The sequence below is a fragment of the Brachyhypopomus gauderio genome, chromosome 16, assembly GCF_052324685.1.
Source record: "Brachyhypopomus gauderio isolate BG-103 chromosome 16, BGAUD_0.2, whole genome shotgun sequence".
Classification (NCBI taxonomy): Eukaryota; Metazoa; Chordata; class Actinopteri; order Gymnotiformes; family Hypopomidae; genus Brachyhypopomus; species Brachyhypopomus gauderio.
Genome location: NC_135226.1, coordinates 4,407,515 through 4,429,873, shown reverse-complemented (window position 1 = coordinate 4,429,873; position 22,359 = coordinate 4,407,515). Strand labels below are relative to the sequence as shown.

The window sequence follows — 22,359 nt, the reverse complement described above, 5'->3', positions numbered from 1 at the left end:
AAGTTGTAGATGCTAGATTTCGGATGGGGTCAATATAAATCTGGAGGTGACATGTCCCCCCCGTCCCCAGTGCCATCTGCGCCCCTGGGTAGGGTTCAGTAAATACCATAGGGTTAGATAAATACGTTCAAAAGTCATATGTTCAAAAGTCACAAAGTACAAGAGTCCAAGTCAAGTCTCAAGTCAAAACAAGGATAAGTTTAGGGACAGGAGATGGAAAAACTACTTTATATATTGGCTGTATTAAAGTGGCTAATTGGCTAAAGTAAACTAAACAAACTTATCCGGGAGTGCTTTCAGGTGCCTTTTGAATTTGTGGGGTTTGTGTGTTTAATTTGTTTCCCACATTCGTTAAACGTTGTGTCCTTCGGTTTTGTCCAAGGATTTAAACTCCCTATTGCCAAAGGCTCCATGTACGGTACTCCAGCAGAAGCCATGGCAACCACGTTTGTTTACATTTGACGCTTCTCTCCGTTTTCCTGCTCACGATAAGTGACGTTGTGATGCCTCACAAGAAAAGAGGTTGTGTCCCAAATCACGGAAACAAAAGTAAGGAATGATGGAAAAATAAACACACAAAGTATTTTTTCAAAAGCTCTTTTCTATACGAGATATTGTGCATGAGTCGAGTCGAGAGTCATTACGGAGAAGTTTCAAGTCAAGTCTGAAGTGCAACCATAAGCATAACCATGAGCTTAGGGATATAGTGTTCAAAAAACAAAAATACCTGATTGCCTTAAAGGTGTATATGACACCTGAGACTGCTCTAAGCAACATTTCACTACTGATCCAACCTTGAAGCTCCAGGAAGTGCTTCAGCACTGGGGGAAAAAATATTCTCCTAGCTCTTAGACTAAAGGAGTTTACTTGCTGTGCATTTGAAATCCATGGATGTATAGTGTGTGAGAATAAAATACATAAATAATTAAAAGGTTTTTACCATCTTTCCAAATTCCCTAGCAGACATACCTCAAGGAGCGAGGCGCACACTTTTTATCACTTGCACACTGAGAACTGATTCGCACAAATCCCCCAACCTACACCTCCGATCCGCTTTCTCCCCCGATATGACACGTGGGTGGAGACGTTGGGGGAGATATGGGGGATACCTCCCGGCCCCTCTTTCCTGATAAGCTCTCCCAAGCTCAGGTGTGTCCTGCACCACGATTGCTCTGCACTTCCTCAGTAATCTGCCGTGCTGATGAATAGCTGTGCTCTCAGACATTACCCCCCCCGTCCCAGGAGAGCGGGGCGCGGGGGGGGCAGCTCTGTGTTTACGTGTCACACGGAGGGCTGTCTGTTCGTCACACACGCCCGCCTCGCCCGCACTTCAGACGCACACTCGCAGCTCCTGGCCTGTTGCCGGGGGAACCGTAACCCGTTGTTCACGGATTACAGGATGTGCGTGTCAGCACTTTGACCATCGATGAGGAAAACCGCAGTCTCCGCCAGCCCGGTGTAACTTCCAATCCAGCGAAGTGTGAAAAGACAACAGTTCTGAAGGGAGTAGAGGGTGTTGCGTTGCCACTGGAGACGTGTATCCATATATTCGATTTAGCATACATGAATGTGTCTGCTTAGCTCAGCAGAAAATCGAGCGTATGGGGTGATGCATTGTATGAAATGAAGGTTGTCTGAAATGAAGGTTGTGGCACCTGGTATTGTAATAACGTTATCAGACATCTGGCAATAGTTCTGCGCGAGATCTGCTGAATAACCTCACGTCCCAGTGTACGTGTCCGCTCCTTCAAAGCTCATTTCCATATTTCCTCATTTTCTGGTGGACTGGACCTCGTGTTGGATGGTGAAGGGGCAGAATGGTGAGTGTGTTGCACGGGCCTCCGACGTGCACTTCTGTACGCCCCTCTCCTTCAGTCCAAAAATTGGAAAACCAGGATTAGAGGATTTTCCAGGAGAAAATCGAAGCACGTGTGCAGAGCTGTGGTATTTTGAATTGAGCAAACTAGGAAAATGCGCCACAGAACCGTGAGATTCAGGGTGCGAAATGCCTCGTAAACGATCTTCTCCCTTCTTAACTTTCATGGGGGTAATTTACCTGCGGGGTACTTTACCTGTAGGGTACTTTACCTGCGGGGTACTTTACCTGTGGGGTACTTTACCTGTGGGGTACTTTACCTGTGGGGTACTTTACCTGTGCACACAGAGCGGGAGAACCACAGCACTTGAATTTTAGCAAGGTTTCTATGGCAACATGCAGAAAGTGATACCACAAGGATTGTGAAAGTCACAATTGCTGGTCTTGGTGTTACTGGTTGACCCTCCTGTTTCCCAGACCCTCTCCCCCCAGTCCAGACCAGATCAGACCCTCTCCCCCCAGTCCAGACCAGATCAGACCCTCTCCCCCCAGTCCAGACCAGATCAGACCCTCTCCCCCCAGTCCAGACCAGACCAGACCCTCTCCCCCCAGTCCAGACCAGACCAGACCCTCTCCGTCCAGACCAGACCAGACCCTCTCCCCCCAGACCAGACCAGACCACCTCCCCCCAGTCCAGACCAGACCAGACCCTCTCCCCCCAGTCCAGACCAGACCAGACCCTCTCCCCCCAGTCCAGACCAGACCCTCTCCCCCCAGTCCAGACCAGACCAGACCCTCTCCCCCCAGACCAGACCAGACCCTCTCCCCCCAGTCCAGACCAGACCAGACCCTCTCCCCCCAGTCCAGACCAGACCAGACCCTCTCCCCCCAGACCAGACCAGACCACCTCCCCCCAGTCCAGACCAGACCAGACCCTCTCCCCCCAGTCCAGACCAGACCAGACCCTCTCCCCCCAAACCAGACCCTCTCCCCCCAGACCAGACCAGACCCTCTCCCCCCAGTCCAGACCAGACCAGACCCTCTCCCCCCAGACCAGTGGCGGAGCTAGACATTTTTTCAAGGGGTGGCCAAAGGGTGACCAAGGCCTTACAGAAGCACGTGCGGGAGGCGGGAGAGGTCCATATACAAATGATGAACGAAAGGAAACACATATTTTCTCTTAAAATGACCATTTCCAGTGGGGTGGCAGTAGGGGTGGCAAGGGCTCTGTTGGGGGTGGCAATTGCCACCCCTGCCCCCCCTTTGGCTCTGCCAGTGCCCCAGACCAGTTCAGTCCAGACACTCTCCCCCCAGTACAGACCAGACCCAGTCTTGTGTCCTGGAAGGTGCTGACATTCTGCTACAGCATGAACTAGTGTTGAAGTCTGTAGTCACGTTTGGGCCTGACAGTGATGAAGCTGTCAGACAGACAGACAGTCTGCATGCCACAGGTTTGTTTCTGCTTGAACACAGTGTCAACAGCACCTGGGTTTGCCTTTCAGCTCGATTGATTGTGTTGCTACGACTCCTAGAAATGTGGCACCATGGTGTCAGTGCTGTATGAGTGGAGAAGTGGCCTGTGTGTGCCTGTGGTAATCTTGCCCTCTCTGCAAGTCTCTGAGGAGAAATGGTGTGTGATTTAAGCTGCCAATTCCGAGACTCATTTCAGCAGTTGCTCATACAAAGTCCTGACCTTGTGAGCACTGGGTGATGTTTTAAAACTTTTAAAGTGTACTTTCTTTCCCTCACATGTAGGACTATAACACAGACATTGTGTGTGTGTGTGTGTGTGTGTGTGTGTGTGTGTGTGTGTGTGTGTGTGTGTGTGTGTGTGTGTGTGCTCACAGCTGGGAGGTTCAGCGGTTCCTCTTGTCTAACCTGCGCTGGTGGATTGAGGAGTATGGTTTTGATGGGTTCCGCTTCGATGGGGTCACATCCATGCTGTACCATCACCATGGTGTCGGTAGGTTACAGCTTTTCAGCACAGCCACTGCAGTACACTGTGTAGTACACTGTATGCACTGTATGTGTAGTACAACGTTTGTGCAGTACACTGTAGGACACTGCATGTGCAGTGCACTGTGTGTGCGGTGCACTGTATGTGCGGTACACTGTGTGTGCGGTGCACTGTGTGTGCGGTGCACTGTATGTGCGGTGCACTGTGTGTGCGGTACACTGTATGTGCGGTGCACTGTGTGTGCAGTACACTGTATGTGCGGTACACTGTATGTGCGGTACACTGTATGTGCAGTACACTGTATGTGTGGTACACTGTGTGTGCAGTACACTCTCTGCAGTTAATATGTGTCAGTCATACTGGAGCACGTTACATAAAGTCCACACAAGTGAGGAGGATGAGGCTCTCAACACAAGAGTTTTCAAGACATTAATCAGAGCTGCACCTTCAAATCCCATTTACTGTACTATTATTATTTATATTAATCCACTTAAAGATTTGTAGTTAAATGACTTTCAGAAATATACGTCAGTTCAGCCAAGAAAAGTGGCAGTATCAAACATAAAGCTAAGTGTGTGTGTGCGTGTCTGTGTGTGAGGTGGGGGAGAGGATGTTGAGGTGTGTGTGTGTGTGAGGTGGGGGAGAGGATGTTGAGGTGTGTGTGTGTGTGAGGTGGGGGAGAGGATGTTGAGGTGTGTGTGTGTGTGTGTGTGTGTGTGAGGTGGGGGAGAGGATGTTGAGGTGGGGGAGAGGATGTTGAGGTGTGTGTGTGTGTGTGAGGTGGGGGAGAGGATGTTGAGGTGTGTGTGGTAGAGAGCATGTTGAGGTGTGTGTGGTAGGGGAGAGGCTGTTGAGGTGTGTGTGTGTGGAGTGGGAGAGGATGTTGAGGTGTGTGTGTGCGTGTGTGTGTGTGTGTGTGTATATGTGTATGTGGAGGGGGAGAGGATGTTGAGGTGTGTGTGTGTGTGTGTGTGTGTGTGTGTATATATGTGTATGTGGAGGGGGAGAGGATGTTGAGGTGTGTGTGTGTGTGTGAGGTGGGGGAGAGGATGTTGAGGTGTGTGTGGTAGAGAGCATGTTGAGGTGTGTGTGGTAGGGGAGAGGCTGTTGAGGTGTGTGTGTGTGGAGTGGGAGAGGATGTTGAGGTGTGTGTGTGCGTGTGTGTGTGTGTGTGTGTATATGTGTATGTGGAGGGGGAGAGGATGTTGAGGTGTGTGTGTGTGTGTGTGTGTGTGTGTGTGTATATATGTGTATGTGGAGGGGGAGAGGATGTTGAGGTGTGTGTGTGTGTGTGTGTGTGTGAGGCGGTGAGTGGAGTGTGTATCGTGCTGAGACACTCTGCTCTTGTGCTCAGGGGCAGGTTTCTCGGGCAACTATGCGGAGTACTTTGGGCTGCAGGTTGATGAGGATTCCCTTGTGTACCTCATGCTGGCGAACCACATCCTGCACACACTCTATCAGGACTGCATCACCATCGCAGAGGTGAGACCTCTTCACGCCACAGTCACAACTGTGATGTCTGCCAGTGTGACCAGATACCAACAGCAGGCTGCAGTGTAACCACTGGCCTGGTGTCGAAAGGGAGTTTTAAAGAAGGTAGTAGTCGTAATATATAATATACAGATTTACCATATATATATTTTGATACTGTACTATATGTATATGTGTGTGTTGATTATTACTCCACATAGAAAAGTCTGATATCATGCCAGGGTCCACCTGTACTGTTTCCAGTACACTCTAGTCTTGTCATCACAACTGCTTTCTTCTACCGACACAAAGGAGGAATTAACCCCCTGAGTCAAAGGAGCACAACTCATTAAATTAGTGCTCAGTGGCACTGTCTTCCTGTCCAGTGCCATGATTAATGAAAGCCCCTCATGAGCCAGAGTCCAGTGTCTGCCGCCGTCCTCCGTGGACGGGGCCTCCACCGGACGCTGTCCCCACACTCCGGAGGGCCGTCTTTAGTATTTTCCTTTCACGAGGAAGGGTGGATCTTCTCTCTCTTCTCTCAAACGATCTTTAACTTTAGGTATCCATAAACCACACTGTTGGTTATCAAACTCCCACTCACAGAGCATGTTGACAAGCCAGAGGAAGACCTTCATATGACCGGAGGAACATAAACGACTGCTGTGTGTGTGTGTGTGTGTGTGTGTGTGTGTGTGTGTGTGTGTGTGTGTGTGTGTGTGTGTGTGTGTGTGTGTGTGTGTGTGTGTGTGTGTTTGATTTTAAGGACGTGTCTGGTATGCCCACACTCTGTCGCCCGGTGCTGGAAGGTGGATGTGGTTTTGACTACAGATTGGCCATGGCCATCCCTGACAAGTGGATCCAGGTGAGACCTCTTCTGTGTGATGGAGTGTGATGTCACCATAAATAAACCACTCCGGGTCGCCGGCGCCGGCCTGCAGTGCTTTCACCCGCCGGCGCTCGGAGACACCGTTTCACCGCGGCCTATCGAGAGCTGCCGGCTCACTGCTGAAATATCGTTGTGCTGGAGTGCTCCCTTCAGTCTCATGAATAGACCCTTCTGGGTCTGTCCAGAACCCAAACAGCTGGCTGTAATTGGCCGTCTCTGTGAGTTTAGAGTGGGCCGATCTATGAAAAGGGGACGCACTGAAAGGGCATCGTGCCAGTGTTCACACGTGTGTCGTGCGATCGTGAAGCATCTTGGTGAGAAAGCAGGTCCAGGAATACCTCGAGTACTCGGGAGTCACCCCTCCCCCCATGTGCACGATGATTATGTTCTCAGTGCTTCAACAAATGCCCTGCACAAGACCCGCCTCCCGCACGTGCTTCTGTAATGGGCTTTTTGAAGACCCGCCTCCCGCACGTGCTTCTGTAAGGGGCTTGTTGAAGACCCGCCTCCCGCACGTGCTTCTGTAAGGGGCTTTTGGAAGACCCGCCTCCCGCACGTGCTTCTGTAAGTGGCTTTTTGAAGACCCGCCTCCCGCACGTGTTTCTGTAAGGGGCTCGTTGAAGACCCGCCTCCCGCACGTGCTTCTGTAATGGGCTTTTTGAAGACCCGCCTCCCGCACGTGCTTCTGTAAGAGACTTTTGGAAGACCCGCCTCACGCACGTGCTTCTGTAAGGGGCTTTTTGAAGACCCGCCTCCCGCACGTGCTTCTGTAAGGGGCTTTTTGAAAACCCGCCTCCCGCACGTGCTTCTGTAAAGGGCTTGTTGAAGACCCGCCTCCCGTACGTGCTTCTGTAATGGGCTTTTTGAAGACCCGCCTCCCGCACGTGTTTCTGTAAGGGGCTCGTTGAAGACCCGCCTCCCGTACGTGCTTCTGTAATGGGCTTTTTGAAGACCCGCCTCCCGCACGTGTTTCTGTAAGGGGCTCGTTGAAGACCCGCCTCCCGCACGTGCTTCTGTAAGGGGCTTTTTGAAGACCCGCCTCCCGCACGTGCTTCTGTAAGAGATTTTTGGAAGACCCGCCTCCCGCACGTGCTTCTGTAAGGGGCTTTTTGAAAACCCGCCTCCCGCACGTGCTTCTGTAAAGGGCTTGATGAAGACCTGCCTCCCACACGTGCTTCTGTAAAGGGCTCGTTGAAGACCCGCCTTCCGCACGTGTTTCTGTAATGGGCTTTTTGAAGACCCGCCTCCCGCACGTGCTTCTGTAAGGGGCTTTTTGAAGACCCGCCTCCCGCACGTGCTTCTGTAAGGGGCTTTTTGAAGACCCGCCTCCCGCACGTGTTTCTGTAAGGGGCTTGTTGAAGTCCCGCCTCCCGCACGTGCTTCTGTAAGAGGCTTGTTGATGCCCCGCCTCCCGCACGTGCTTCTGTAAAGGGCTTTTTGAAGACCCGCCTCCCGCACGTGCTTCTGTAAGAGGCTTGTTGATGCCCCGCCTCCCGCACGTGCTTCTGTAAGGGGCTCGTTAAAGACCCGCCTCCCGCACGTGCTTCTGTAATGGGCTTTTTGAAGACCCGCCTCCCGCACGTGCTTCTGTAAGAGGCTTTTTGAAGACCCGCCTCCCGCACGTGCTTCTGTAAGGGGCTTTTTGAAGACCCGCCTCCCGCACGTGCTTCTGTAAGGGGCTTTTTGAAGACCCGCCTCCCGCACGTGCTTCTGTAAAGGGCTTGTTGAAGACCCGCCTCCCGCACGTGCTTCTTTAAAGGGCTCGTTGAAGACCCGCCTCCCGCACGTGCTTCTGTAAGGGGCTTTTTGAAGACCCGCCTCTCGCACGTGTTTCTGTAAGGGGCTTGTTGAAGACCCGCCTCCCGCACGTGCTTCTGTAAGGGGCTTGAAGTCCCGCCTCCCGCACGTGCTTCTGTAAGAGGCTTTTTGAAGACCCGCCTCCCGCACGTGCTTCTGTAAAGGGCTCGTTGAAGACCCGCCTCCCGCATGTGTTTCTGTAAGGGGCTCATTGAAGACCCGCCTCCCGTACGTGCTTCTGTAATGGGCTTTTTGAAGACCCGCCTCCCGCACGTGTTTCTGTAAGGGGCTCGTTGAAGACCCGCCTCCCGCACGTGCTTCTGTAAGGGGCTTGTTGAAGTCCCGCCTCCCGCACGTGCTTCTGTAAGAGGCTTGTTGATGCCCCGCCTCCCGCACGTGCTTCTGTAAGGGGCTTTTTGAAGACCCGCCTCCCGCACGTGCTTCTGTAAGAGGCTTGTTGATGCCCCGCCTCCCGCACGTGCTTCTGTAAGGGGCTCGTTAAAGACCCGCCTCCCGCACGTGCTTCTGTAATGGGCTTTTTGAAGACCCGCCTCCCGCACGTGCTTCTGTAATGGGCTTTTTGAAGACCCGCCTCCCGCACGTGCTTCTGTAAGGGGCTTTTTGAAGACCCGCCTCCCGCACGTGCTTCTGTAAGGGGCTTTTTGAAGACCCGCCTCCCGCACGTGCTTCTGTAAGGGGCTTTTTGAAGACCCGCCTCCCGCACGTGCTTCTGTAAAGGGCTTGTTGAAGACCCGCCTCCCGCACGTGTTTCTGTAAGGGGCTCGTTGAAGACCCGCCTCCCGTACGTGCTTCTGTAATGGGCTTTTTGAAGACCCGCCTCTCGCACGTGTTTCTGTAAGGGGCTTGTTGAAGACCCGCCTCCCGCACGTGCTTCTGTAAGGGGCTTGAAGTCCCGCCTCCCGCACGTGCTTCTGTAAGGGGCTTGAAGTCCCGTCTCCCGCACGTGCTTCTGTAAGAGGCTTTTTGAAGACCCGCCTCCCGCACGTGCTTCTGTAAAGGGCTCGTTGAAGACCCGCCTCCCGCACGTGTTTCTGTAAGGGGCTCGTTGAAGACCCGCCTCCCGTACGTGCTTCTGTAATGGGCTTTTTGAAGACCCGCCTCCCGCACGTGTTTCTGTAAGGGGCTCGTTGAAGACCCGCCTCCCGCACGTGCTTCTGTAAGGGGCTTGTTGAAGTCCCGCCTCCCGCACGTGCTTCTGTAAGAGGCTTGTTGATGCCCCGCCTCCCGCACGTGCTTCTGTAAGGGGCTTTTTGAAGACCCGCCTCCCGCACGTGCTTCTGTAAGAGGCTTGTTGATGCCCCGCCTCCCGCACGTGCTTCTGTAAGGGGCTCGTTAAAGACCCGCCTCCCGCACGTGCTTCTGTAATGGGCTTTTTGAAGACCCGCCTCCCGCACGTGCTTCTGTAAGAGGCTTTTTGAAGACCCGCCTCCCGCACGTGCTTCTGTAAGGGGCTTTTTGAAGACCCGCCTCCCGCACGTGCTTCTGTAAGGGGCTTTTTGAAGACCCGCCTCCCGCACGTGCTTCTGTAAAGGGCTTGTTGAAGACCCGCCTCCCGCACGTGCTTCTTTAAAGGGCTCGTTGAAGACCCGCCTCCCGCACGTGCTTCTGTAAGGGGCTTTTTGAAGACCCGCCTCTCGCACGTGTTTCTGTAAGGGGCTTGTTGAAGACCCGCCTCCCGCACGTGCTTCTGTAAGGGGCTTGAAGTCCCGCCTCCCGCACGTGCTTCTGTAAGAGGCTTTTTGAAGACCCGCCTCCCGCACGTGCTTCTGTAAAGGGCTCGTTGAAGACCCGCCTCCCGCACGTGCTTCTGTAAGCACCCTCAGGATCACCAAGGTTCTACAAGTAGAATTACTCATGTGGTATCGAATAGGCGAGGAGTGCTTAAATCTGGCCCTCGAATTCAAACCCCAGGCTGTTTTTTTTCTTCATCACACTAAGTGTCTTCGTTATTAAATGTTTGTCTTGGTCGTGGCTCAGAAGCAGTGTGTGTGGGTGTGAATCTCTGAGGCGTCATTCTCTTCTCAAGACATGGCGCCGTGTGCTTGTTCCAAACCCTGCGCTGGAGACGAGACTCTTGCGCACGATGTCAGACTGATGAAGCCTTGTTCATTTTGGGGATGATTAACTTTACCTTTTAACACAAGTTTACATTTGCAAGTTTACATTTTGTTAACGTACATGGCTCCGTTCTGTGTCTCGTATTTAATATTCACTCTTCGTTTTGACGTCGTGAGTCTTTAAGTATGTCATGCTTCTTTTTTAAGGTGTAATTGTCGTGTCTTTAGCTGTTGGATTCTTTTAGGCAGCTTCTTTGTTACTGCATGTTCAGAACAACTTGCCTGGCCACCACCACATTTGCATACGCACCACCATGTTTAAATATGTAGATTTTCTTTGTATCTCTGAATGCTTTTGTTTTGGGATCAGGGAGCAGTAGATTCATAATGGCAGTTTGTTGAAGCTGGACATGTATTAAATGAAGGAAACTCAACCACATCTGGAGGATCAGCAAATATCAGCCAGTGTCTCCAGCATTGTTCTGACTTCAGTTAAGTGACTTCAGTTAACTGCAGCATCGCCGGTCATGTGGATGTTGGTGTCTGACAGTAATAGGAAATTAGCCAGACCCCTTTCCTAAAGAAGATAGTTTAATCTCCTTTACTTACATAACTCAAAAAGCCACTGAATTAAGATCTGTGTCACAGTTTAGCAGTTCTTTTATTCCTTACTGAAAAGCCCTTTTCGCAGAGGTTGATGATTAGAAAAATCTATGATGTCCAAATGATGTCCTGGGAGGGTGTTTTAATCCTGCCTCCAAAAGTGCGGCTGTATGTCAAGGACACGCAGCGTCCTGGGACCGTCACTTACATCACAGTGTTCGTGACCTCGCCGTGGAAGTTCGGTGGAGTTTTCACAACGCTAACGCTAACGCCTGCTCTCCCAGAGCAACAGGTCTTCTCCTCGGTGCCGAGGGTCTCCTGCTTCTGCCAGACCTGGTTTCCAATAGCGCTTGATTTCTCTCTCTCAGAACAATATTTGCTGACACGTACAAACTTCCTTCTGTGAAACCGAAGACACAGACCAGTGTATCACCTGGCCAGATGTCTGATCTGATCTGATCTCCTGAGTTCTCCCACGTGTGGGAACTTCAGCCTCGTGGATCTGCATTCCCGTGGTCACCGTGCTGTATGGAGATGGATATTCATCTGTATTCTAAGAAATGCTTTGCATAATGCCACAAATAGCAGGAGTATGTAGTTACGCAGCTGCAGGCGTGTAGCTTTCATTACCCCACACGGATTTGCTAACCCAATTATTACTTGTACTTGACATGTAGCCCGAATGTTCCGAATGTAAATGACGCTTAAGTCAGACTTCCTTAATTAGGGCTAGCTAGCCTTGGTCGCCATGCTAACAAGCGTGTGTCTCTGACGCCTCACTGCACCCTGTAACCCTGCGGGATCATTTAAAGGTGCATGTGGCCAGGGGGTGTGCCAACCTTCTGAGCATGCTCAGTAAGCGGCCTCTGTGCAGGGCAGGTGTGTTTCCAGGCCTCTCTGATGGCCGATGGCCCCTCCCTCTGCTCCCCTGTCTCCACTGTCTCCATTTTCTCCACTGTCTCCATTTTCTCCCCTGTCTCCACTGTCTCCATTTTCTCTCCACTGTCTCCACCAATAGAATAGTGAGATATATAACAAAAGCAACACATTATGATATATAACCAACAGTAACAGTGTGATAAATAACCCATAATCCATAGTGTGATAAATAACCCATAATCCACAGTGTGAAATATAAGCCACAATCCACAGTGTGATGTACATTATAACCTATAATCCACAGTGTGATAAATAACCCACAATCCACAGTGTGGTATATAACCCATAATCCACAGTGTGGTATATAACCCATAATCCACAATGAGATAAATAACTCATTGTCAGCAGTTCACAGTTAGCTCAGAGTCACCAAATGTGTCCTTTCAGAGACACTAGCACCCTCATGTACACACACTCTTAACTCGCACTCCACTGTCCTCTAACCTGCCTAATTAATCAGACTTCTGTTCCTGTCAAGGAGAGACTGGTTCATTTCAGAGTCTGTGAGAAATTAAGATGTCCTAATAGAAGAAGCAGATAAGGTGTATGCTGCAACTTTGGTCTGATTGTGTCTGATTACCACTCCAAAACGCTGCCTCTAATGGATAATGTAACAAAGGGCTTTTCATTTACCACATGCCCTTCCCTGCAGCCTTTGCTGATTGAAATGTAATGGAAACAATTAGGTAGTGGGTAGAGGTGTACCGCCAAGGACACGCCACAGAGAAGAGGCGTCCGCCAGTCCAGTCACGCTCACACGCTGTCTCACACGCTGTCTTCTGGCCTGTGGTCTGATGTCACCTCTGTCCATAATGTCCTTCCTAGAACTTCCTTGAAGGATGATGGTGTTAAGGTGAAATTGTGGAGTTTTTAAGTTGATGGGTATGACCTTAAGGTCCGATTTGATTTTCCCAGCAGTGCCGGTGTTTGGGCAGCCCTGTGCACAACTGCACACCAGAATCTGCATGATGTTGCCACATATTCTTAGTTTAATGTGTATTACATCACAGTTACAGTGGGTTTTCTGGGTAGTGAAGGGTGGAGTAATGAAGGGTGGAGTAGGGGAGTGAAGGGTGGAGTAGTGAATGGTAAAGTAGGGTAGTGAAGGGTGGAGTAGTTAATGGTAAAGTAGGGTAGTGAAGGGTGGAGTAGTGAATGGTGAAGTAGGGTAGTGAAGGGTGTAGTAGTGAATGGTAAAGTAGGGTAGTGAAGGGTGGAGTAGTGAAGGGTGGAGTAGTGAATGGTAAAGTAAGGTAGTGAAGGGTGGAGTAGGGTCATGAAGGGTTGAGAAGGGTAGTGATGAAAGGTGGAGTTCAGCAGCAGAAGTTAACAGGTAAATGTTTCTCCAAGCCTGCTCCTTCACCTGCTGGTCGTATGTGTGGAGTCTGAGTCCAGTCTGGGCTTCCAGCTGCTTCATCCGCTGTAGTTAATTTACTCTCAGTGGGCAGCTCAAAGAATCGGAAATACATAGCCACTTTTTTCTTTAACTCCAGCACTGATTCACAATAGAAGAACTGAGTGGTTTGAGCCTCCTTCCAGTGTTTTACAGCAGTCTGACGGAAGGGATCTACTGTTGCTTTAATATCAACACTGTGGTGGAATGGATCTACTGTTGGTTTAATATCAACACCGTGGTGGAATGGATCTACTGTTGGTTTAATAACACAGGGGTGGAAGGGATCTACTGTTGGTTTAATAACACGGGGGTGGAAGGGATCTACTGTTGGTTTAATAACACGGGGGTGGAAGGGATCTACTGTTGGTTTAATAACACGGGGGTGGAAGGGATCTACTGTTGGTTTAATAACACGGGGGTGGAAGGGATCTACTGTTGGTTTAATAACACGGGGGTGGAAGGGATCTACTGTTGGTTTAATAACACGGGGGTGGAAGGGATCTACTGTTGGTTTAATAACATGGAGCGGGAAGGGATCTACTGTTGGCTTAATAACAACACGGAGGGGGAATGGATCTACTGTTGATTTAATAACACTGAGGGTGAAGGGATCTACTGTTGGTTTAATAACAGTGGGGGGAGATCTAGTGTTGGTATTTCACAGGCTCTATTTGTAGTTCAGTTCAAGGTAGCTTTATTGGCTTGACTATACTAGGTACAACTTTGCCAAAGCAAATAATGTGGAACGGAACATGACGACTCTCGTAACAGAACCGCAATAAAAGTTAAAACATAATGAATAAAGAAGATGGAAGGATAAGAAACAAGAGGATGGAAGCTCGTTTCACAGTTCTCTCTCTCCCTCCCTCTCTCCCTCCCTCCCTCCCTCTCTTTCTCTCTCTCCCTCTCCTCTGTCTTTCTGCTGTCACCCATCCCCCCGTTGCTGTGCTGAGCTAGTAGGCTGTTTTGTGTATGTTTGTGGGCGGAGCTAAAGGTACCCTATTTTCTTCCCTATCATGAGGCGTTCTTTCTTACAGGCGTTTGATTTGTAAAGCTCATCTAATGCTCTCCTTTGTAGAAAAATGGCATACCCTTTCCCACTGACACATTGTCACCTGTTTGAAATTTTTTTCTTTCCTGCATATCCATTCAGTATTGTCACCCCAAAATGACAGACATCTCTTAAAATGAGCCATGAGTGTAAGGCAGACAGAGCAGGTGTAACTCACTCTCACAGACTCACACCCCACAGACTCGCACCCCACAGACTCGCACCCCACAGACTCGCACCCCTCAGACTCGCACCCCTCAGACTCGCACCCCTCAGACTCACACCCCACAGTCCCACAGACTCACACCCCTCAGACTCACACCCCACAGTCCCACAGACTCACACCCCTCAGACTCACACCCACAGTCCCACAGACTCACACCCCACAGACTCTCACCCCACAGTCACACAGACTCACAGACCCACACCCCACAGTCCCACAGACTCACACCCCACAGACTCACACCCCACAGACTCACAGACTCACACCCCACAGACTCACAGACTCACACCCCACAGTCACACAGACTCACACCCCAGTCACACAAACCCCACAGTCCCACAGACACAAACCCCACAGTCCCACAGACACAAACCCCACAGTCCCACAGACACAAACCCCACAGTCCCACAGACACAAACCCCACAGTCCCACAGACTCACCCCACAGTCACACACTCACACCCCACAGTCCCACAGACTCACACCCCACAGACTCACATCCCACAGACTCACAGACTCACACCCCACAGACTCACAGACTCACACCCCATAGTCCCACAGACTCACACCCCACAGACTCTCACCCCACAGTCACAGACTCACACCCCACAGTCACAGACTCACACCCCACAGTCCCACAGACTCACACCCCACAGACTCTCACCCCACAGTCACACAGACTCACAGACCCACACCCCACAGTCCCACAGACTCACACCCCACAGACTCACACCCCACAGACTCACACCCCACAGACTCACACCCCACAGACTCACACCCCACAGACACAAACCCCACAGTCCCACAGACTCTCACCCCACAGACTCTCACCCCACAGACTCTCACCCCACAGTCACACAGTCCCACAGACTCACACCCCACAGTCCCACAGACTCACACCCCACAGTCCCACAGACTCACACCCCACAGACTCACAGACTCACACCCCACAGTCACACAGACTCAGACTCACACCCCATAGTCCCACAGTCACACCCCACAGACACAAACCCCACAGTCACACAGACTCACACCCCATAGTCACACAGACTCGCACCCCACAGTCACACAGACTCACACCCCACAGACTCACACCCCACAGACTCACACCCCACAGACTCACACCCCACAGACTCACACCCCACAGACTCACACCCCACAGACTCACACCCCCCAGACACACACCCCCCAGACACACCCCACAGTCCCACAGACTCACACCCCATAGTCCCATAGACTCACACCCCACAGACTCACACCCCACAGACTCACACCCCACAGACTCACATCCCACAGACTCACATCCCACAGTCTCATACCCCACAGTCTCACACCCCACAGACTCACACCCGACAGACTCACACCCCACAGTCTCACACGCCACAGACCCACACCCCATAATCACACAGACCCACACCCCATAGTCACACAGACCCACACCCCATAGTCACACAGACTCAGACTCACACCCCACAGTCCCACAGACTCACACCCCACAGACTCACACCCCACAGACTCACACCCCACAGTCTCACACCCCACAGACTCACAGACTCACACCCCACAGACTCACACCCCACAGACTCACACCCCATAGTCCCACAGACTCACACCCCACAGTCCCACAGACTCACACCCCACAGACTCAGACCCCACAGTCTCACACCCCACAGACTCACAGACTCACACCCCACAGACTCACACCCCACAGACACACACCCCATAGTCCCACAGACTCACACCCCATAGTTCCACAGACTCACACCCCACAGACACACACCCCACAGTCCCACAGACTCACACCCCACAGACTCACGCCCCACAGACTCACGCCCCACAGACTCACGCCCCACAGACTCACGCCCCACAGACTCTCACCCCACAATCCCACAGACTCTCACCCCACAGTCCCACAGACTCTCACCCCACAGTCCCACAGACTCTCACCCCACAGTCCCACAGACTCTCACCCCACAGACTCACAGACTCACACCCCACAGACTCACACCCCACAGACTCTCACCCCACAGTCCCACAGACTCACACCCCACAGACTCACACCCCTCAGACTCACAGACTCACACCCCACAGACTCAGACCCCACAGTCTCACACCCCACAGACTCACACCCCACAGACACACACCCCATAGTCCCACAGACTCACACCCCATAGTTCCACAGACTCACACCCCACAGACACACACCCCACAGTCCCACAGACTCACGCCCCACAGACTCACGCCCCACAGACTCACGCCCCACAGACTCACGCCCCACAGACTCACGCCCCACAGACTCACGCCCCACAGTCCCACAGACTCTCACCCCACAGTCCCACAGACTCTCACCCCACAGTCCCACAGACTCTCACCCCACAGTCCCACAGACTCACACCCCACAGACTCACAGACTCACACCCCACAGACTCACGCCCCACAGACTCTCACCCCACAGTCCCACAGACTCACACCCCTCAGACTCACAGACTCACACCCCACAGACTCACACCCCTCAGACTCACAGTCTCACAGCCCACAGAATCACAGACCTACAGACTCACACCCCACAGACACAAACCCCACAGTCCCACAGACTCTCACCCCACAGTCACACAGACTCACAGACCCACACCCCACAGTCCCACAGACTCACACCCCACAGTCCCACAGACTCACACCCCACAGACTCACATCCCACAGACTCACAGACTCACACCCCACAGTCACACAGACTCAGACTCACACCCCATAGTCCCACAGTCACACCCCACAGACACAAACCCCACAGTCCCACAGACTCACACCCCACAGACTCACATCCCACAGACTCACAGACTCACACCCCACAGTCACACACCCCATAGTCCCACAGACTCACACCCCATAGTTCCACAGACTCACACCCCACAGACACACACCCCACAGTCCCACAGACTCACGCCCCACAGACTCACGCCCCACAGACTCACGCCCCACAGACTCACGCCCCACAGACTCACGCCCCACAGACTCACGCCCCACAGTCCCACAGACTCTCACCCCACAGTCCCACAGACTCTCACCCCACAGTCCCACAGACTCTCACCCCACAGTCCCACAGACTCACACCCCACAGACTCACAGACTCACACCCCACAGACTCACGCCCCACAGACTCTCACCCCACAGTCCCACAGACTCACACCCCTCAGACTCACAGACTCACACCCCACAGACTCACACCCCTCAGACTCACAGTCTCACAGCCCACAGAATCACAGACCTACAGACTCACACCCCACAGACACAAACCCCACAGTCCCACAGACTCTCACCCCACAGTCACACAGACTCACAGACCCACACCCCACAGTCCCACAGACTCACACCCCACAGTCCCACAGACTCACACCCCACAGACTCACATCCCACAGACTCACAGACTCACACCCCACAGTCACACAGACTCAGACTCACACCCCATAGTCCCACAGTCACACCCCACAGACACAAACCCCACAGTCCCACAGACTCACACCCCACAGACTCACATCCCACAGACTCACAGACTCACACCCCACAGTCACACAGACTCAGACTCACACCCCATAGTCCCACAGTCACACCCCACAGACACAAACCCCACAGTCACACAGACTCACACCCCATAGTCACACAGACCCACAGACTCACACCCCACAGTCACACAGACTCACACCCACAGACTCACACCCACAGACTCACACCCACAGACTCACACCCACAGACTCACACCCACAGACTCACACCCCCCAGACACACCCCCCCAGACACACTCCCCACAGACACACACCCCACAGTCCCACAGACTCACACCCCATAGTCCCATAGACTCACATCCCACAGACTCACATCCCACAGACTCACACCCCACAGTCTCACACCCCACAGACTCACAGACTCACACCCCACAGACTCACACCGCACAGTCTCACACGCCACAGACTCACACCCCATAGTCACACAGACCCACACCCCATAGTCACACAGACCCACACCCCATAGTCACACAGACCCACACCCCATAGTCACACAGACCCACACCCCATAGTCACACAGACCCATACCCCATAGTCACACAGACTCAGACTCACACCCCACAGTCCCACAGACTCACACCCCACAGTCCCACAGACTCACACCCCACAGTCCCACAGACTCACACCCCACAGTCCCACAGACTCACACCCCATAGTCCCACAGACTCACACCCCATAGTTCCAGACTCACACCCCACAGACTCACACCCCACAGTCCCACAGACTCACACCCCACAGTCCCACAGACTCACACCCACAGACTCATGCCCCACAGACTCTCACCCCACAGTCCCACAGACTCTCACCCCACAGACTCACAGACTCTCACCCCACAGACTCACGCCCCACAGACTCTCACACCACAGTCCCACAGACTCTCACACCACAGTCCCACAGACTCTCACCCCACAGTCCCACAGACTCTCACCCCACAGACTCACAGACTCTCACCCCACAGACTCACGCCCCACAGACTCTCACACCACAGTCCCACAGACTCACACCCCACAGACTCACACCCCACAGACTCACACCCCTCAGACTCACAGCCCACAGAATCACAGACCTACAGACTCACACCCCACAGACTTACTCACACCCCACAGAATAGGGGAATGGCTGCAGAACTGTACAGCTACATGGACATACAACCACATATGCACACAGCCATATAGGCACACAGCCGCACCGGCACACGGGTGGAGGCGTGTGGAGCATGTACAGCAGACCTGGGCAAACAACGGCCCGCGGGCCACATCCGGCCCGTTGTGCGTCCCTGTCCGGCCCGCGAGAGGCCAATCATAAATGAAACAAATCTATGTCGTGCGTGCAATACAACTGTGACGCTTTTATTTTGAAAGCGCTACGTTTGTGTTAATTCCGTGTGGACATACCTGCGTGTGTGTGTGAGCTGTGCGAGAAACACTGTAGGTGATCAGCGACAAGTTAAAGCTGAATTTATACTTTCGGGAGTGAACGTTGCACCTCGCGCGAACCTCCGCAAACGGCGGAAAATTTACGTGACGAATTTTAATAGTGCATTGTGTTTTAGGTTTGAAAAGTGCTGTAATTTAGGCTAAAGTACTTGAAAATGCTTGAAATTGTAACTGTATTTCGATTCACAACAATTTATTGTAATCGCGGTGGCGGAGGGACTCACGCGCTGTTGATTCGCAAGGTCGTGCACCTCTCGAATTTTGTAACTTCGCGCGCCGCGCTTCAGCGCAATGAACAGTCATGTTTGCAGGGTTCATACACCTTTATAAGGTGGAATTCAAGCACTTGTACGTCACTTTAAAGGTCCATTTCAATATTTCCCAGCATGTTAAGCTTAATTAAGTTAAATATTTATACATATATTCGAAATGATCCGAAATAATTCGCTTTTTTAAATTGTTGTTTATTTTCTTCACGTTCTCTCATGTTTCGTCCTGGAATTACAAAAGGCTCGTATTTGTTAACGTAATACAAGAAAACAGTTCATTCAGATGGTTATTTGTTGTGAAACGAAGTAGTTACAATTTCAAACATTTTCAAGTATTTAGCCTAAATTCCAACACTTTTCAAATCTGAAACAAAAAGCAACATTAAAATTGGTCAGGTAAATGTTCCTTCCCCTGTTTTTGAGGGGTGTTTCTTTATACCAACACACATCGTTTCGGAGAACACTGCACAGAATGTGATGCGGCAAGTATAAAGTTTGCGTGAGGTGGGCGGAGCCACTGTGATGACGTCATTATTGTTTGTGTGGCCCTCTGACACAATTCAGGTTTCTCATGTGGCCCCTTGTAAAAATTAATTGCCCACCCCTGATGTACAGTGAGTCGTTGCCACTGGTGTGAATGAATCTCTGGACTTTGATCACATGTACAACTGTTTCTGTGGGTGTGAAGTACACTGATAATGTAGGCCTGTAGCTTTACATAGTGAAGGGGGGTTGTGTGTGTGTTTTTTTTTTTTTTTTTGACATAACTAATGAAGCTGTGGGATTGGTGGATGGCTGAGGGTGATATGCAAATCGCACGTTCATTTACATCGACTCTCTTGGCGTGCTGTGCAGCGCGGTAGCCACACGGAGACGTGGCGAGGCCTACCGACTCCTGAGGGCTTCAGGCAGGCGGAGATTCTCTGTGCCTCCGAGGAGGGTATCTGCGAGACACATCCAGGCTTCATGAGCTCGGTGCTGACAGTTTGGATCGGAGGAGTTTACGCTGCTGAATCAAGTCCCTACATGTGGGTGTAAAGTGGCTGAGTGACAGTGGTGCTATCCTGCATCTGCACATGGGGACTGTTCGCACCAGCCAATATGAAAATGGTCTGAAAAACACCTTATATGGATTCCGTACGCCACAGAGCTGCAATATTTATACAGCACATGCTGTACAAGTAGCATGTATATTTCATGGTAAAATCATAATACTTCTTTCACATACATGCTACTTCATGTGTGTTGTGCATATAAATGTATGAATTTAAATATAGAAAAAAATAATATTTGTGGACTTGTTCCTTGTATTTGACGCTTCCACCGGAGGTCTGGGGGGTGGGGGTTGAGGGTGGAGGTGGAGCATGTGGGTGGAGGATGTGGGTGGAGGGTGGAGGATGTGGGTGGAGTGTGGAGGATGAGGGTGAAGGGTGGAGGATGAGGGTGGAGGATGTGGGTGGAGGCGGAGGATGAGGGTGGAGGATGAGGGTGGAGGGTGAAGGGTGGAGGATGTGGGTGGAGGTGGAGGATGAGGGTGGAGGTGGAGGATGTGGGTGGAGGATGAGGTTGGAGGTGGAGGATGTGGGTGGAGGTGGAGGATGAGGGTGGAGGATGAGGGTGGAGGTGGAGGATGAGGGTGGAGGATGAGGGTGGAGGATGAGGGTGGAGGATGTGGGTGGAGGTGGAGGATGAGGGTGGAGGATGTGGGTGGAGGTGGAGGTGGAGGATGAGGGTGGAGTGTGGAGGATGAGGGTGGAGGATGTGGGTGGAGGTGGAGGTGGAGGATGAGGGTGGAGGATGTGGGTGGAGGTGGAGGACGATGGTATTTCTTCTGGTCTTAGGATTGTGCTCTTCTGCTCCGAGACTGATGATGTCATGGTTATCTGTTGGAGCCTCTCCTGCATCCTAGGGGTCACGGCCCCGAGATCCCCTATGACCTCTGGGGTGACCTTGGTGTTAAACTGCATATGATCTCACATAGATACCTCACATATGGTCCTGTGTATGACCTCTGGGCGTGTCCATATACCTCACATATGGTCCTGTGTATGACCTCTGGGCGTGTCCATATACCTCACATATGGTCTTGTGTATGACCTCTGGGCGTGTCCATATACCTCACATATGGTCCTGTGTATGATCTCTGGGCGTGTCCATATACCTCACATATGGTCTTGTGTATGATCTCTGGGCGTGTCCATATACCTCACATATGGTCTTGTGTATGATCTCTGGCCGTGTCCATATACCTCACATATGGTCTTGTGTATGATCTCTGGGCATGTCCATATACCTCACATATGGTCTTGTGTATGATCTCATATTGCATCTTGCTGCTGGGCGTGTCAGAGTCTCTGTTGTGTAGGCTGCATATTGGCTTCTCTCTGGTGTGATGGACCCCAGCTTCCTGCCAGAGTGTTGTGCCTGTTGGGTGTGGGACACCTGGTAGGAGTGTGTGTGTGTGTGTGTGTGTGTATGTGTGCGTGCGTGCGTGTTCATGGACGTGTGGTGTGTGTGTGTTTGTGTGTGTGTGTTTATGGACGCCTGGTAGGAGTGTGTGTGTGTTTATGGACGTCTGGTAGGAGTGTGTGTTTGTGTGTGTGCACACGCATGGATGTGTGGTAGGAGTGTGTGTTTATGGCTTTTGGCTTTGAGCTTGTTTATTCGCCTGTTGTACCCTGTGGAGGACATTACTTGGATGTTATGAGTGTCAGCATAGGAGAAAAATGTCTCTGAAAGGGGACAAAGACAACGTGAAAGGACATAATGTCATGAACATGGATAATTTTTACACAGTTTGCATTTTGGTTGTGTGGTTGCATTATTATTGAAACAAGCTGATCTATAGAGGGGGACTAGGACAGCCAGAGTCTTGAGTG

At 51.7% G+C, this 22,359-nt stretch overlaps 1 protein-coding gene across 1 annotated transcript in view; it reads left to right on the top strand.

Moving 5' to 3' along the window:
* Window positions 1-22,359, top strand: part of gbe1b (glucan (1,4-alpha-), branching enzyme 1b) — a 97,742-nt gene that overhangs the window by 33,757 nt on the left and 41,626 nt on the right. The window contains exons 8-10 of the mRNA XM_076975766.1: window positions 3,664-3,779; window positions 5,128-5,255; window positions 6,010-6,108. Coding sequence (XP_076831881.1) covers window positions 3,664-3,779; window positions 5,128-5,255; window positions 6,010-6,108 — 343 coding nt within the window. The remainder of the gene's footprint in view (window positions 1-3,663; window positions 3,780-5,127; window positions 5,256-6,009; window positions 6,109-22,359) is intronic.